The sequence below is a fragment of the Pteropus alecto genome, unplaced genomic scaffold (genome assembly GCF_000325575.1).
Source record: "Pteropus alecto unplaced genomic scaffold, ASM32557v1 scaffold150, whole genome shotgun sequence".
Lineage (NCBI taxonomy): Eukaryota > Metazoa > Chordata > Mammalia > Chiroptera > Pteropodidae > Pteropus > Pteropus alecto.
In genome coordinates, this window is record NW_006429686.1 from 825882 (window position 1) to 843641 (window position 17760).

Consider the following 17760-nt stretch of genomic DNA (forward strand, 5'->3'; position numbering starts at 1 on the left):
ACAGTACAGTCATAGTAACAATGTGTGAAAAAGTTTAGTCTATAAAATATACTCTTTGAACCACCAGGAATAGAGATACTTCTGCAGGAGCCTTGCACACATGTCTAAGCAGATATTGTGTATATACAAAATAGCCTGTTTCACAACTACATTTCAGATGAGAATCACTGCAATTGCTGCTTTATCAATAGCAAACTTGAATTATTTAGCATTTCATCTGTGATTATTTTTATTTTACTTCTTTTGTACTGTTGACACTTGCAGTCAATATTTATTTAAATTCAAACACCAGTGATGCTGAAAAAAGTAGAACGATGCTCACATCTTCATATAAAGCTCATAACAGGTCAAGAGATTATTTGGGGAAAAATCCAAATGTGAACTTGTTATTAAACAATAAAATGTGCACCTTAAAATGTGTTTTCAAACTTGTAAAACTTTTGAAATAGGCTAGAAAGCCATAAGAGTTGTTCAAAATCATTCTAAAAGAAGTAACAACCTGTCTATTCCTTTGTTTAAGAAATGCACATTGTTTACCTACCTACCAGTTTGCCTACAGAAGATGTGCTTGCCTAATAAATCTAAAAGCTGTCATTATTAGCTGTTGATTGAGTCTACAGAAGTTGTCCATTATGTTGAAGAAGTTCTAAATGTTTCAATCCCATTTTTCCTTAACTGATCTTCTTCTACAAACAATCTTCCAATTTGAATACAACACTTCTTTCTTGATACCTGATTTTTTGGTTACTTTATTGAAGTTGTCTTGTCCCCTTAAATGTAGTTCAGAATTTTCAAATTCAATTAAAGTCTTTAAGTTTTCCCTATTTCAAATACCACGTAAGTACTGAAATATTCATAAATATGCGGAAGATAGCTAACTACTAAGCTTTCAGTCCAATGATATCATAAAACCTACTCTAAAACAATAGGATTAAACATTTTTTTTTTCAGGGAGAAATTAAAACTGTACATTGTAACAGGGTACTATACTACAAAAAGCAGGTCCTTCTCACTCCCATTATTCTGGAATTGTAAACAACGACAACAAAAAAATAAAGTACGAAAGCAATTTCTGTGTCCTTTTCTTCAAACACTTTTCCAGCACCTCGATATTATTAGATGTACTTTATGCTTGGTATAGCAGAAATTCTGTATGCTCACATAGCTGTTCTGAGAACTTCAGATTTTTCACTACCAAATATCACTGGTGAAGCTAAGCTCTTTGGATGATAAAGGTAGCAGGGAACTGTTTCTATGAATGTCTTGGGCATCTTTCAGGGGATTATTAGGGGGAAGCTGTCCATTGAGTACCGTCAGAGGCAGATTACAATAAGTGTGGTGGTTGCCTAAGGAAGGTACTGGCAAGGTGGTGGTTGGTATCTCATGTTTATAACCTCTGCAACAGTGCCTCATTTGCATTGAATCTGAATGATGGAAATCAGGGAGATCAGCTTGAGATGATGCCAGAGAGGCTGAGGTACTGTTCATGGCAATGGAGGGTATAGGCTGGAGTTCTCCAAAAAGTCCTTGTTCCGCAGAGTCAAGAACATTGCATCGAGAAAGTCCTTCTTTTTTCTTGATGGGCATTTCATATACTAAGTGCTTCCAAAACTTAGAATTTAATTTGCTGCTTTTGGGTCCCTTCCACTTGATCAGGGACAGAAGTTTTATGCTGCGCTTCAGTGATTCCACTTCCTGGCAATTCACCTTCTCTTTTAATTCTGTACACTCAATCAAAATTACTTTGATTTCTCCACTGACTAGCATGTTATGGAGTCTGCTTTCCAATTCGAAAATACTCCATCCTCGTCTGAGAACATAGTCTGGAGTTAATATGATAATAAGTCTTCTGCTTTGCTCAACACATCTTGTGAGATCTTCAATGTATGCTACAAATCACAGAAAAAGAGAAAGAGTAAAACAAAGACATTTCCAGTCTTTAAAGCATTAGGTTTACACTTAAGTAAAGATCCAGTCTTTCACTAAGGTATATCATATTTTCTTTGGTGTATTGTACATTTAGAAAACCCATTTTCTTAAAAAATAAAAAATAAATAAAAAAATTTAAAATATTCATTTTCTTTCCTCTCATTATTATTCATAGTGTTCTGTTGGCTAATGTAAATTCTGACCTCTTTAGAACTTAGGGGTATTTCAGTTATTTTAATTTATTTAATCATTTAATTTAAGGCAAACTTCTGGGCTAGTACTCTAAGTGAACAAGCAATCAATGAGTTAATAAAAAGAGAAATGAAGCCTTTCAATGACTGAAGGGTCACTATATGTATAGGTTTGGTTTGCTTTTCCCCTAGTTTTCAACAACTAAGCGAGGATCTATGTATATGAACTACAGCAAAGATAGTTATGATAGAGGTGGTGAAATATCTCCTCTAGAATCATAGCTTGTTTCTCAGAATATCTTCTGTTATTTTCACCATAGGTTCTCCATTTTGCCCTTTAAATTCAGAGATAGGAAAGTGGTGTATGTGTGCCCATGAGTTTAATTTGAACCAGCTGCTCTTTGTTCAGAGAAAAAGAGGAAGTGGAGTTGGAGGTGGGGGATGGTGTGGAATGAACAGTAAAGGAGGAGGAATCCATCAACTGAGAAGTCAGTGCTACTTTGTGGAACAATTCTGAGAGTGAGGTGAATATATTATGGCCTTTTCGTGGTAGAAAAACACTCACCTAACTCTAAATTTATTTATCCCATGGAATAAACCTTTTGCAGTCATGCTTCCCAAAGTCTTATCCACCAAGAAAAGGAAACACACACATGTGTTAACAAATGGAGACTTGGACACAGGTTCTGCAATAGAGAGCTGTCTTTACTAAGCAGAGTCCAAGGCCTTGTCTAATGTACAGTGCCCTCTAGCAGAAACAGTGCTTACAGAAGCATAGCAACATTTGTCACTGCAAATCTGTCCAAGGTTACAGACTGCTTTCAAGGAGTCATGTCCAGTACATAGTGTGGGGCCACCACACCAGTACAAGCCATTTGAAGAGAGAAACTTATTTTACAGATGCATATTTTACAGATGATCTCTCTTTTCCAGGGTTTTATTTCCATTGCGTGGCAGCGAGAACACTTTCACGAGTGAGAATGAACAAACTTTCTACACACCCTACAGATAAACAAAGAACTTTTTAAGAGATACACATAGAATTGTCCATTTTACAATTCATCGTTACTGCTGTTTTGGTTTTTACTTAATACATTTTAGGGCTTTCTCATGCAGTAGTTACAATGATTGTATCTGAGATGATAAAGCAATCTTTAAGTGGGGAAACAATCTCTTAAAAGTTTTAAGTATTTTATTTTAGAGATTATCTATTCAGGGAAAAAATCTGCATTAAAATCTGCAAAAACAAAAAGAAAAACAAAACACCACACAAGTATCAATGGGGACGTTATCATTTGGTAATTATCGTTTAGAAAACTGGTGAAACAGAATGGAAGGAAAGGTAGGAAGTTTCAATAGAGTAGAAAAATATTATCCCAATGTATCAACAGCTCTGATTCTTCATTGTCTTCCTTTTTTCTGCTCCCCCAAAGAAAGAAGTTATGTGGGAAACTTCATCATTAGAATTTTGATCTGTTATATACAGTAAAATAAACTGTCATACATCTTTCTCATTATTCTTTTTCACCTTTCCTCCAAACAAAACAAAACAAAACAGAACCCAAACCCAGAATCGTGATATAAGTGCAGGAGTCCATTAAAATGCAATTTGACCAGGTAAATTATAAGTTAATTGTTAATTTTATAAAAGAATTCTTTACAAAATAAATTACCAAGAGATTATTTCAAGTAGTATCCTTCCCTCATTATTTGTTTTTAATTTAATTTTTAAAAATTGATCTGTACAAACCTTGTCAGGAGCATATTTGTAACAAACTATACCTCTATGAAAAACACTATTTCTAAATGTTGGCCTGTAGTTTAATTTACTTTTTAACTATACTTTTAAAAACAAAGGGTATATCTATACATTCATTTACTTAAGGAAAAAATTACAATCCAGGTGTTCACAATTGTTAGAGAAAATATACACATACATACTAATCAATTTGATTGGGAACTCATGGGCTTTGGATTTGCTATCTTTCTTGAATGGAGAAGAGAACAAGATATAATTTTTTCTCCATTAATGTGGTTTTCCCCTTGCACCTGTCTATTATTTTTTGCTATTTGACAGCTAGTCAGAATGCATCATTTAGTGTTTTGGGGGGCTTCTTAGAGATTCATTAGACAGAATATGCTTTTGCCCCCAGAAGGAATGCCTGTCAGGACAGATCCCACTATGCTCAGCTGCACAGGGTGTGAGTGTTGAAGGGAATCTTGGAGAGAGGGAGTGGCCCCTGTCTCCTGCATACTACACTCGCTGTGCTTATCCTGGCAAAGCCTAGTGGAGACTTGAGGCAACCATCCAGATTATTCCGGCTGAAAACCTCCTGTGGAAGCAAAAAAGGTCTGAATTATCCTGGTTTGCCCTATATATACATTAATCACATGCACTGGAGTCAGTCACTACATCAAAAATTTCCCTGGGTAGACACAGCCCAAATATCCCAAAGAAAACACAAGTCATTTGCTTGGGCCCCAAATTTTGTGTTCCATTTTACTTGGTGAAAAACCAAGTGAAAGTTTTCAGATGTGAAGCCCACATTTCACTTCTTGAGATGGTGATCAGTGACTGGTAAGCAACCTCAATGTTTGAAAGCATCTGGGGAGGTGCCTCTGAGATCCCCCTGGCTCTAAGGAAAAGGAGAAACTGTGCCCTAACTTCCATAGTCTGGCTCTCCCTGTTTTTCTATGTTTTTCTTTTTCTCACCCCCATCCTTTGCTCCTCTCTACTTCTCTCTATTTCTCCCTTTCTTTTATTCCTTTTCTGTCCTATATCCTTCTTATCTTTTAGCCTCCCTCTTTTCTTCCTTAGTCTTTATTTCTGCCTTTCCCTCTCTTAATCTCCCTTCCTCTCTTGCCTATTTCTCTTGGTCCCCTCACTTCCTCCCTCCCTCCCTTCCTTAGTCTTTTTTTCTGCTTTACCTATGTGAAAAAGACAAGGTAAAAACAAAAAGCCATCATGAAAAATATAAGTAAATTTGCAACAGACGAAAAGGTAGAGTTAACATTTTTACTTGCTAATCTTTAGCCATGGAGTTATTGCTGGCTTCTATGTAGCAAGTGCCCCCAAATAATTTCTCCTGTACCCTATAGTTGCATGCCTGCATTGAATGACTGAATTAGAGCCTGATCCATTAATAACATGTCCTGTTTTTGTATGGCTTATGAGCTAAGAATGATTTTTAAACATGCTTAAAGAGCTGTAGAAAGAAGAATATGATGCAACAGAAGCTGTATATAGCCCACAAAGCCTAAAAATTTACTACCTGGCCCTTTACAGAGAAAGTTTTCTGTCCCTGAATTAGAGACCAATCAGGGTGTGTATGTTTGGAAAAGTTCCAAATAAACTAAGCAGAAACAGGTATCAAGTTAAGACATTGCTAGTCCATAGCTAGTGTAGTCCCTGACAGGTAGTGGTGTTTGCATGGTAGGGCTGTGGTTTTGTGGGAGACATTTTAGAAACCTCCAGAAACCATTTTGACAGGCTTGTTACCATGAAGAGATGATAAAAAAAACAAAAACAAAAAACAAAAAAACAAACAAAAAAAACTTTTTTTTTTTAAATTATTAAATCCATAGCATATGTGAATACTCACTAAATCTTGCCCTGACTTATTCAGGCAAATTTAGCAACTGAGTAGCAGGAATCCCTTAAAAGACATTTTTTTTTTACATAAAAAATATAAAATATCCCTGAAATAAAAGGTCATTACTTCTTTGTAAATTTTGAAGTAACTTATGATATCAGAAAAAAACAAAAGGAGGTTACATCTTATAGACTTCTGCTTCTCTAGACAAGGCTGTGAAACCATACCAAATTATCAGATGTGAAACAAAGCTAATTACATTTAACCTATTTGTGATCTTCACAATTAGGTAAAGAAAAAATGCCCTTGAACATAGTTTTGATAGGGGTGCTTAAGTTGGTATAAATTTATTTTTCACATTATAAGTGCACCTGCAAAGAAACTTTTCCTTTTGTCTATACTGGGAGTTGACAGAAAGTTAGAAAAATATTCTGGAAAAAAGTTTATTGTTACTAGGCCTCTGTTGGGATGTATCTATTAGAGAAGTGAAGAAAAGTCAAGCCAGGAGCAACAGTATTTGTAGGAAACAAGAGAAATGACTACCTAAAAATGTTTTAAAAGCAAAGCAAATTCAATTTTAAAATCACTTCAGGGACAGTTGTATAAACCAAACTTGCAGTGCATTTAAAAAAGTAGGATTAAATTGGTACAGCCAGTATGGAAAACAGTATGGAGGTTCATCAAAAAACTAAAAATTGATCTACCATATGATCCGGCAATCCCTCTACTGGGTATTTACCCCAAAGACTTGAAAACTCATGTCCAAAAGGATATTTGTATACTGATGTTCATAGCAGTATTATTTACAGTGGCCAGGACATGGAAGCAATCGAAGTGGATTGAATAAAGAAGCTGTGGTATATATATATATACAATGGAATATTACTCAGCCATAAGAAGAGATGAAATACTACCATTTGTGACAACACGGATGAACCTCGAGATAATCATGCTAAGTGGAATGAGCCAGGTAGAAAAAGTTGAAACCACATGATATCACTTATATGTGGGATATAAACCTAAAAGCAACAAATGAACATGACAAACAAAGAGACTCATGGACATGGACTAAAGACTAGTGCTTACAGAGGGTGGGGGGAGGAGGAAGGGTGGTAGGTGGGGTAGAGGGGGTTAAATGCGTGGTGGCAGAAAGAAATCTAACTATGGGAGGTAAACACACAGTGTAAATATATATATGCCTTACTGTTAAAGTTTACAGCTGAAATCTATGGGATTTTGTTAACCAATGTCACCATTAAACAAACAAACAAACAAACAAACAAATAAAAAGATTGGATCTACAAAAGTGACTTGGAAATAGAACACTTATTTATTAACAAATCAAATAAAATTGAAGGAAGAAATAGAGCAACAAAATAGAAGCAAGAAGAATGGTAGCCCCAATAAATTGTTTCTAATGGGATGCATATACTTTTCCAAAAGAATTCAGTGCTCCCATAAAATCTTGGGCTTTCAGTCTGCTGCAGATGTAGGCAGAAGGACAAGGGAGAAAATATTCTATATTCATGAATTTCCATGTGTTCTTACCACTGCCTACTAATCATTTGATTTATCAAACTAATCAATTAGCTACTTGTAAATTACTTTTTGTGTTGACACTTTTGCTTATGTCAGGGTCATTATTAGGGGGAGTTAGCATATTTGAAAAATTATAAAAACAAATAGTCTGTAGAGGAACGCATAATTTATTACTCTGTCAGGTTCAAATAATAGTAGTTTGATATGCTTATACCTATAGCTATGTATATCTACTATTAGTTAATCAGACAATTAGAGTGAAACAAGATGCATCAAAACAGATAATACTCCATTAATTTTTGGTAAACATTAGCTAATTGGTAGCTATCAACAATGATACTTATAAAACCTATAGGTTAATTTAGCAAGACTTAAAATTAAGACTTGATTTCTGACAGTGACTGAGATGGATCCCCTCCTATTGCTAGGTTTTCCATGTATCAAAGAAAAATGCATTATGCATTATTCAGCACAATGTATTTGGAAAAAAATATTAGACCTCTGGTATAACTAGAGGCTTACAGTGAGGTACTTTATAATGTGGTCACACTGAAAATACTATCTTCATTTTAAATAATGATGCTTAATACTAACCTACTGAAAGAATTATACAAGTTGACAACCTGACTATTTTGGCTGATGTTGCTAAAGATTTAGGGTCTTGATTCTGCCTCTGGCAGATATAAGATGCTGTCTGTGTTGTCTGCCACAGAGATTAAGGCTACAAAATTTTTATTTAGCCAGGTGTGTGTGAAAGGAGGAGGGGGTTTTCTAAACAGCATGTGATATTACTTACCCTACAAAATCCTTCCCTGCTTCCTTCCTCTCCGAATCCTTGGCCTGATAATTCACAGACAGTTCATTGGGCTAAATTTTTTTTTTGGAGGGGGGCATGAATTTCATTCTCTATTGACTAGTGTAAGGGTCCTAATTAAATCTGATTAAAATTGATCAACACTTCACATGGATTTGCTGAGACCTTGTGACTGTAAGGAATGATATTTATTTATAGTTTTGTCTTTGGAGGCTATATTTCCGGTAGTGAATCCTTTACTTTTGCTATTGCATTTCTTCTGTGGTTGGGCAGGAAAGCATGATAGAGGGTGGAATCTACTCTGGAATGTCCACATCTCTAAATTATTTCTCTTCCCTCTTGACCTCTTCACCAAGAATAGAGGTAGGTAATGGGGTGCTTTTGAAGAATATTGAAAGAAAGGTAATGTGGAGAGTAGCAAAAAGTTTGCAAAATGTCCTTCCCCTCCTCTTTCTCCCTAGAAACTTGCAGGTATACTAATTCCAATCAGTGCAATCTTAGTAAATATGGAACAAGACAACTTGCTCCTTATTTAGTCTTTTCTGTGGATTTTTTTTGGGGGGTACTAATTACTTTTTTTTAAAATTCTGGTATTCCCTCTTTTTTTTCCCCAAAGGTGCCTATTACTTTTGCCACCCAAACAGATTTCCTGATTGAAATTCTACACAATGGATTCTTCCTTTACCTCAAACTTTGATGAGACACTTTAGTCCATTGACTTTAGTACATTATTTGACACATTGGAGTACAGTTTTCTTTGTCTTGACTTTGACATAAAGGGAGTAGTGGGCATATCTAATTTTATTCCATATAAGTAAATTGCACACAATGTGTTAAATTTCCATGGTTGTGCAGGTCACCTGTGTCTCATGCTTTTTAGGTTACAGACGTCAGATTGACTGGGAAAAAAATTTATTATTCCCAGAGGACAATTTGCTTGAATAGCGTCCAATATGTCCAGCTATCAGAGGAACTATTGGCAATGAACACAGATCCATATACAAAAATGTTTTTGCATGCCTCACTTCAGAAGTGACCAGGGATCATCTGACACCAGATGTATTCTCCAGTCATTTGTCATTTTATTGTCAGCACAATCACATGGTTAATGCTAAGCATTAAAAAAACTGAAGATTAGAATAGTGAGGAAAGTCTAGGAAATGCAAGGATGTAATAAGACATTATATTTTTTTTCTTTAAATTATTGAAGGAGTCCTAGGATTCTTGAGTGAGAGAAACCCATGGAAAAATTGAGCATGAAAACAAATGGAAAGATACTTTGATACTTGAGGCCAAATTCATAAATATAATTTCAACAGACATGGCTGATCAACCATATACATGATAATATTTTTAGTTCACTAGTATCTTTCTCAGATGCATTAATGCATGAATTACTCACATGGAGAGCTCTACAGTCTTCCTGTGAATAGAGGAGGAAATTGAAGTTAAAGTCTTTGAAAGATTGTTTTCCTTCAAAGTCCACTTAGACATCTATAGATTTTTCTAAAGCTTTAGCCAGAACTAGCTCAATTTATAATTGTTAATAAACATTGCATATGTACTTTTAAGTACCTTGCTTGCTTTCTCATAAAGGCAGACAAAAGCTACAGGATTGGGTCATTTCTACTTTTAGTCTTAGAATATTATTTTCTCCATCTGATCAACGGACCTCAGCCCAATTTAGTACACTTTTATAATTTTGTGTTTTTTAATCTGCAGAAACACTGAGATAAGATGGGCTCAAGAGCCTAAGTGGTATTCATCTAAAAACATCCCCGATCTCAGGATCTCAGTTGCACAGCTGGGTTCTGTTGGTCACATGTCAGCTTCTGAGCACATCTGTTCATTCCTCAAGGATACACTAGGCCCCATGAACACAATGTGCTCTGTGTAGAGTATTTTACACCAAAAAAACCCAGCAGCTGCAGGGGTGAGAAAATTTCTACTTCTCAAGTTTGTGTCTCTAGGCAGTTTGAGTAGGGTGTTTTCGATCTGGCTTTCTTTTGGTTGCCTGTCATTTCTGACATTCAGACGCCTGCTGGCAACAAGTTGCTTTTGCTATTCTCAGGACAGATCTTTCTAGCCTGGGAAGAGACAGACCAAACTTTTACTGAAAAGTAGGAATTCTTGCCACGTTCAGGCAGCAAACCTGAGAAAACATAAGAAAGATCCTGGCCACAGGTTCAAGAATGGAAAGGTAGGTTGCTGCCAGGAAAATGTCCAGATCTGAAGACTTTTAATTTTAGCATTTAGGGAAAATATTTATGTCGAATCTTCCCATTTCTGTTGGTTCATGATGACCAAAGAACACTTTCCTGGTAGGTCATGTGAAAAGGGTACAGATACATCCACCTCGCTTTGGAATGTGAACATGTTTGTACTGAATCTTTTTGAGAACTCTTAGGAGAGAGAATGAGACAGCGAGACAGTGAGACAGTGAGACAGTGAGAGCGAGAGTGAGCAAATGAGCGAGAGAGCAAGCAAGCAAGAGAGAAAGTGTGAGGGTAGAACCCATTCATGTACCTTTGAAACAGTATGCATTGGAAAGGTTTGTATGTTAATGAATTTGAGTTGGAATATCATGAGAGTAGTGCAAAAGAAACTGAAGATATATCAAAAGCGAAGGTATTAAACATGAATGGGTTTATGTCATAGACTTCATTAATTTGATTCATAGAAAATGATTGTTGTAGATAAAGAATATTATGAAATCTGCTTTTACAATCCTCAAAGGCCTCATTGCTAGTTTTTGGATGAAGGAGTAGTCTTGTGTCAACATCTTTTAAATGAGATGTGAGGGACAAACATAGCTTATAATATTGTAACTAGCTTTTCCCCCCTCCACAGGAATGTGTCTATATTTATATAGCATAACCTGTTAAATCTGTACCAATGGCTGCAAATACAGACCACAGAAGCTTCTTTAATAACACACATACACGAAGTCCAAAATGTTCTACTCTGTCATTCATGTGTAAATCAAGTATATTATTCATATACTTCATCGACTTCCTGAATGTGTGCTAAAAATGCCAAGGAAAAACTCATTAATCGTGACATGGTGACTGCTCAGCCAGCTCTGAAATGTTGATGGAAAAGAAAAATTGTCAAAGGGCCTTTTTAAGAACTTCTGCAGGTTATACTCACAAATCGAAATTCAGAGAACATGAATTTCCTCATTCAGGAAGGAAAAATTAAAGTCAAACACCCTCCAGTGGTTGTATCTAAAAACTGCATTGTTTTCTCAATGGCTTACTTATAAAAAGTCTTCCTATGCACCATTAAGCATCCAGGATCCAAGTCCCTGCTCAGTTTGATGGCTGTATAATCTCAAAAAATTAAAATGATTTCTATGGATTATAAAATTTCTGCCAATCCTGATGACATCTTTTTGGGTATTTTTATGTTAAGTTCTTTTAATGCCAAGGTATACTAAGTGACAATATAGTGTGTTATAGTCCTCAACTAAAACCTTGTAGTTTTGAGCTAGGAAATATGTCTTGTATAAGCTTCACACACCATGGTCAAGAAGGATGTTCAAACTTGTCTATATACACCAAAACAAATAATTTTAATCAATTTAGCCAAACAAATAGCTGACTCAATGATATGTAAAATATTCTACCACTTGTCTGGCTAAATTGACACAGCAGGTTGATTCAAACGACCTCTCAAGTCATTAAAATAGACTCTCTGGGAGCACTAAGACAGCACAAATTTGAGATGCATGTCTCTCGCCCTCATGTTATCCGTGACTCATTCTAACCCATGCGCAAATAACTGCTTCTTTGCACAATAAATATCATCTACAGAATCTGAGGTAAAGTGGGTCTCCTGTGTTCCATATTGCTCTATTTCCATTTCTAATGAGTACAATGGTGAATCACTGTTTTCCAGTTCAGAATAAAGATAGTGTTGAAATGTTCAGACAGAAAGACTGCCATTTTTAGTCACTTGGGGGGCTTGATAAATACTGGCTATTGTGGGGCTAGTGATTTCAAAATGCAAGAAGGTAGAATGAGCAGTACCACACTGATTTCTATTGAAGATGACTTGACATTGAATATAAATTCTACTTTGGTAATGATATTAGTTTAATACAATTTAGGCTATTATCACTCTAAAGTAGACTTCACAGAATTTCTATATTTAACAATTTGCTTTTGGCAAAAAATACAAAAAGTACATTAGAATCTAATGAATCAAGCCAAAAAATAGTAAAGAAGTATTTTAAAATTTTCATCAATGATTGATCAATCCCTTGTAGGTATTTTTCAAATATCTGAAAAAGTAAAAGCAATATACTCATTAGCTTGTTTTAAAGACTGACATTATTCCTATGAATTATTTACAATTTTTTTTCATTAAGCATAAAGTCCCTTATTTTTCACATTCACCTTACTAAAAAAAAATGTTCAAATATTGTCATGAAAAAATTTAACCACTTACTAATAGTTCATTGTCATTATCTCCTCTTGTCTTAAATCAACATTGTTCAAACAAAATCAACAAGCATTATAAAGTATCCAATGAGTTTAAGTATTCTACTAGATGATGACAGAGGTGTGAGAATAAATGAGATTGAGTCCCTGACCTCATGGAGGTTACAATCTTGCTGACTAGACAAGACATAAATATATGGAAAACTATATAAAATAATAACATAATACAAAACATCACGAGAGTACAAAATTTAGAGTCAAATTATTACACACCATGAACTCCAGGACTAGAGAAATTATTATGGCCTTTTCACAGAGACAGTTTATAAAGAAGGATAAAAAGAATTTGCAAAGGTATAAAAGACTAACATGAACAAAAGCATTGCAAGGACACGCAATGTACATAAAAGCCACAGTTTGCTTAGAGTGGAAAGTATGAGTAGGGGAAAAGGTAGGAAATAAATTTGGGTGATAAATCTGAGCTGGCATTAGACTGTAGAAATATTTAGCTAAGAGTTATGGATTCTATCCTATATGAAATGGTGAACAATTTAAAATTGTTGATTAGGGCAATGACATATTTAAGGAGGCATACATATTAATGGGACTAGATGGATGAGAGGAAAAATAGGTAAGGCAGAGAGTAATCCACATTGCAGGAATGTGGTAATTAGAATCTATACTAGAATAGCAAAAGTGAGAATGGAAAAGCTTCAATGGACACTGGATTTGGGAGAGCAATACAGATGAATAAAAAATGATTCTGAGGTATCAGCATGTTCCTTGAAGCTTGATCAATATAGAAGTGGTATGTCAAGTCATGAAAATGAAGAAAATTACAGATATAAAAGAATATAGAACCATGGGAGAAGATTGGGGAATTCTTACATTTGTGGTGCAGGAAATTAATGGACCAATAGATACTGTCTTCTTTATTTCTTTCTGGGCATGTGTAAATATGCATAATCACGTGCACACACAAACATACCTAGATACATATGCACGCTTAGAAAAGAGATGAACAATCAAAACTCAGTTGTTTGAATTTGTCTCTTGTCAGTTTAGTGACCATAATGGACAGCTGATAATTTGAAAAAATGTTATTGAGGAATAGCGTGATCTAATGAAGTGAGAACCAGAGTTGTAAACAGATCTAGGTTCTAATCTCAGCGCTATCACTTGCCAGCTGTCTGGTCTTGGACTTCTTTAAAGCCTTATTTCTTCATCTGTAAGAGGATAATAGTATCAATTCTCTCTCCACATAGGGTTATTGTAAAGATAACATGAAATGATGTATGTGAAAATATTTTATACACTGTGATGTATTGAAAATATAAGATTTTTTAATTTTGTTATTATTTCATTTTGTGTATAAGTGATCATATTCTGATTTGTGGTCACAGTTCAATCTCTCTCTCTCAAGGATATTAACATAAACTCACATGCAAGTTAATCTAGCACTTTTATTTTCTCTTCATGCCATTTTAAGCTCTTTGAGGGCAGGAACCATATCTTAGGGTTTTCTGTATTCCTGTTACACATTACCCTGTACAACACTTGAACATCAATAGGAACAAAGTATATACTTTTACTTGAATCCAAATTTATTCTAAAAGTTCAAATATAGCATTCAATATGTAGCATAATTTAAAAGCAGCATTCAAGCCCACAAAGTCCAGAACTTCTTAAAAATAATTTAAATACACAGTGAAAGTGCTGTTCCCAGTGGCCTCACATTCCTTTGTAGGTGAATTTTTCTATAAATCTGAAAACGAGTAACAAAGCATAAATTCAGAGTTATTAGGACAATGATTATAGGTATAAGTAGAAGCAAAATGATAGAAAAACCAGCTTTGGAACTGAAATGCTTTGAAAAGACTTTAAATGACTTATACAGATTACTTTTTAAGGATCATCATTTTCTCAGAATGCAAAGGCAATAGAATTTAAAAAACTATCATTAAAGCACAATTTTAAAACCATGCCTGTACTATAAGTAAGAGTACCTTTTTAAAAATGTGGATATATAAAATAGCCAGAACATAGGCATTGGAGAGAAATTTGAATTTAATAAAATCTGTAAGAAACATCTAAATACTTAGCTTTGATGCTTGAAGCCTCAATATAACTTCCTAAAAATAACCAAACTTTTTAAATTCAGAACTTGAAAGTACTTACTTCCACTTGGAATCAGGTCTCTTTCTGGGATGAAGAGTTTATATCCATAGTGTTTTTCCAGGACATCTGGCAGTATTTCAAGAGCAAACTGCTCTTCTTCAGGATCATCACAGTCTAAAGTATCTTGGTCCACTTTTGTATAAGAGAGATAGGCATCATATTCCTTGTTGTCTTAAATATTAAGAATAACAAAAGGGTTATACATATTATGCACTAAATATCTATAACCATTAACAAGCTTGAATAAGCATTCTAATTAGTGACTGCTGTTAATTGGAAAAAATAAATCATATGCCATGTTATAAGAAATCTAATACATCTCAACATAACCTAGTCATATGATATGACCCGAAACTTTTATGCAATGAGCGATATTCAGGAAAGAATAAAAGAGAGAATTATTATCTATGACTTTTGGTGACTATACATATTTGTGATATTCAGTGATGTGTGAATGATTAGCTCAGTGTGTTTGAATGCAAGACTAAATAGTCCAAAGTCATGGATTTGAACTTTTTCTGTGCCAGTTGGCTTGGCTCCGCTACTTGGTCACAGACTACACCTACTTTGCACAAATGTGTAGAAGAGATCCAAGAGGGGCTGAGCCCTACAGTGTGGCAGATCTAAATAATCCAGCCTCACTCCTGGAGACACTACTCACAGTACCTGCCATACTTCCAGTTGGTTAGTGTCATCATGTTCATATACAAAATCAGTTCATTACCAAATATTAAAGACAGCAGCTGAGTCTTATACAAGTACATTCCTTGTTATTCTTGTTCAATTCATAGCCAACTAATTTGACACGAGCTTCCAAAAGGAGACTTTGTTTCAAAATGTACATGTTTCCAGTATTGGCAAACTAGGTTTCCCTTCACACACATTTAGTCAGAGAGTTAACTGTGCTTTGAGAATGTATTTTTTCCTTCTTTGCTGTATTGGCCCAGAGCCAACCTCTCTTTCTCTTTATATATATACACACACAATTTTTTTCTTGAAAAATACTAATGAATACAGTTACTCAAAGTATTAGTCCTCATTAGTTTTATAAGGGCCACACTGGAAAAGTTATAGTGGTTTTCAAAATTCCCTTACTTACAGAAAATTATTTTTTAAAGTTAATGTAATTAGCATAGACTCATAGAACTTTTAGTGTTTTTGAATCTAGATACTTGCAAATAATAATTTTAAAAGACAGGGAAACATTTCAGGATTTGTTTCTAAAATACATAAATTATTTTCCATTAAAACAGACCTAATTAGAATATAGTTAAAACCTGACCAAAATGTAATTTACGGAATGAAGCAGACACTTATTTACCCATACCATTAATGATTTGGTTCTACCTGCTGAAGGAGGAACAAATAAGTCTATAAAGAGACAAAAATACTCTATGGTAGGAGTAAGTGGGACCCTCTGACTATCTAGAGATATCTGAGGCAGGATTATGTTTTTTTCTAATTCTAGTAAGATTGAAGACTTCACTACCCTCACATAAAAGGAATTCTGGTTATTTATGTTAAGATGGTGCCTGAAGCCAGGAGCTTCACGTTAGTATGCCCTCTGGCTGGGACTTCCATAAACCTCGGTTGGGTTACTTGATTGCCTAGACGCAGATGTACATGAAGGACTGCCTTGAATAGTTGAGATCATTTGGTTTACAAATGTGGCTCATTCTGCTGTTATGCATAAAACACCACTTGGAAGCGAGAATGTTCATATGAAATGCTAATGTAAGAACATCCTGGTAATCCTAGCATCTCTGCCCCTGTTCATATCAAGCTCAGGATGCACCTGCAGGCCCTTGACTTTCTCTAGCTATTATTAATCACCTGGGACTTAGGGCTGCAATGATACACAGCTAGAAGAATAAAATAGGCCAAAGGACAAACAGCTCTATTTCTATGAACAGAGTGTATTTCATTGTTCCTGGTGGATGAAATTGCTGCCTCAAACTCTGTAGTGTCAGACTTGACCCTTTTTGTCCCTCTGACTTTGAAAACTTTCCTATCTCACAAACCTCCCTAAATTAAACTACTTATTAATTCATTCAATCATGATTTTTGAACATCTACTATGAGCCAGCCATCTTCAAGGACTACCTGACTCTTTAATCTGACCAGGCCTTCTAGATTCTTGCCCCAATGCTTGTCCCGACTATAACTATTGGCCCTCCAACCTTGTTTAAACTCATATAATCCTGGTCCTATCCTTACTTGCTTTGCCTATATTTTAACACAGGTGATGCTACAAAGACTCTTTTAGAAGAAAATAATGTTACATTTGCATATCTCAAATCAAGTTATGACAAAGAACGTTGATGTCTTTGATACGTGTTAACACCCAATATGTCTAGATAATAAAATTTACCAAACATTCTGAAAGCACATCTTTCTTTGGAAAATGTTTGCTTCTGGCTTTAGTCATGCCCCTTTAAGATAAACTAAAGGTGAAGAGCTTATGGTGGCTGACCAAATCCGGAAGAGAGCTCTAAAAGCTACCATGTCAGATGTCCCAGAAGCTCTAGGATGCCAGCAAGTGAGCAAGCAGTGACGCAGATGCCAGTTTAAAAAATGTACTTCACCCTTATGTAGATAGCCAAGAAAACCTCATGAATGGCCACAGCTGTTGCTCACAAAGAGCAAGATGGATAGAGCAAAATCAACAACATGATGAAAATAAGGTTAACAGCAAGGCCTGAAAATTGTTTTAAAATTGAATAGCAATTCAGCAACACCACTTTGCTAGGCAAAGCTAATGAGCCTTCCTCTGTGTTAAATCATGCAAAGTTCATCTGAGGAACCAGAAAATAGAGCATAATGCAGACAGAGCATTATGAATAAGAGAGCTCAAGCAGTGGTCACCATAGGTTTGGTGTTTCTGATGAAAAGAAAAGTTATGAGGAAAGAAACCAAACTGTCTGTGGAAGAATTTTCCTGTTGTCATACCTGTACTTCCTTGTTTTAAAATCTCATTTTAATCCTGTTCATCAGGAAGCCATTCCTGTGTACAACCCAATTCTACTGCTGTTATGCTAAACACAGTGCTAAATCCTTAGCTTCCAAAGTAC

The 17760-nt window shown here is 35.2% G+C and overlaps 1 protein-coding gene across 1 annotated transcript in view; it reads right to left on the bottom strand.

Annotated features, from left to right (window-relative positions):
- Positions 1-1014: 1014 nt before the first annotated feature.
- The window catches only part of IL1RAPL2 (interleukin 1 receptor accessory protein like 2), a 608417-nt gene continuing 591671 nt past the window's right edge, over positions 1015-17760 (bottom strand). Inside the window, exons 8-9 of the mRNA XM_015597835.1 lie at positions 14690-14860; positions 1015-1889 (exon numbers count right to left, since the gene is read on the bottom strand). Of these exons, the coding sequence (XP_015453321.1) occupies positions 1192-1889; positions 14690-14860 (869 nt within the window). The 3' untranslated portion in view covers positions 1015-1191. The remainder of the gene's footprint in view (positions 1890-14689; positions 14861-17760) is intronic.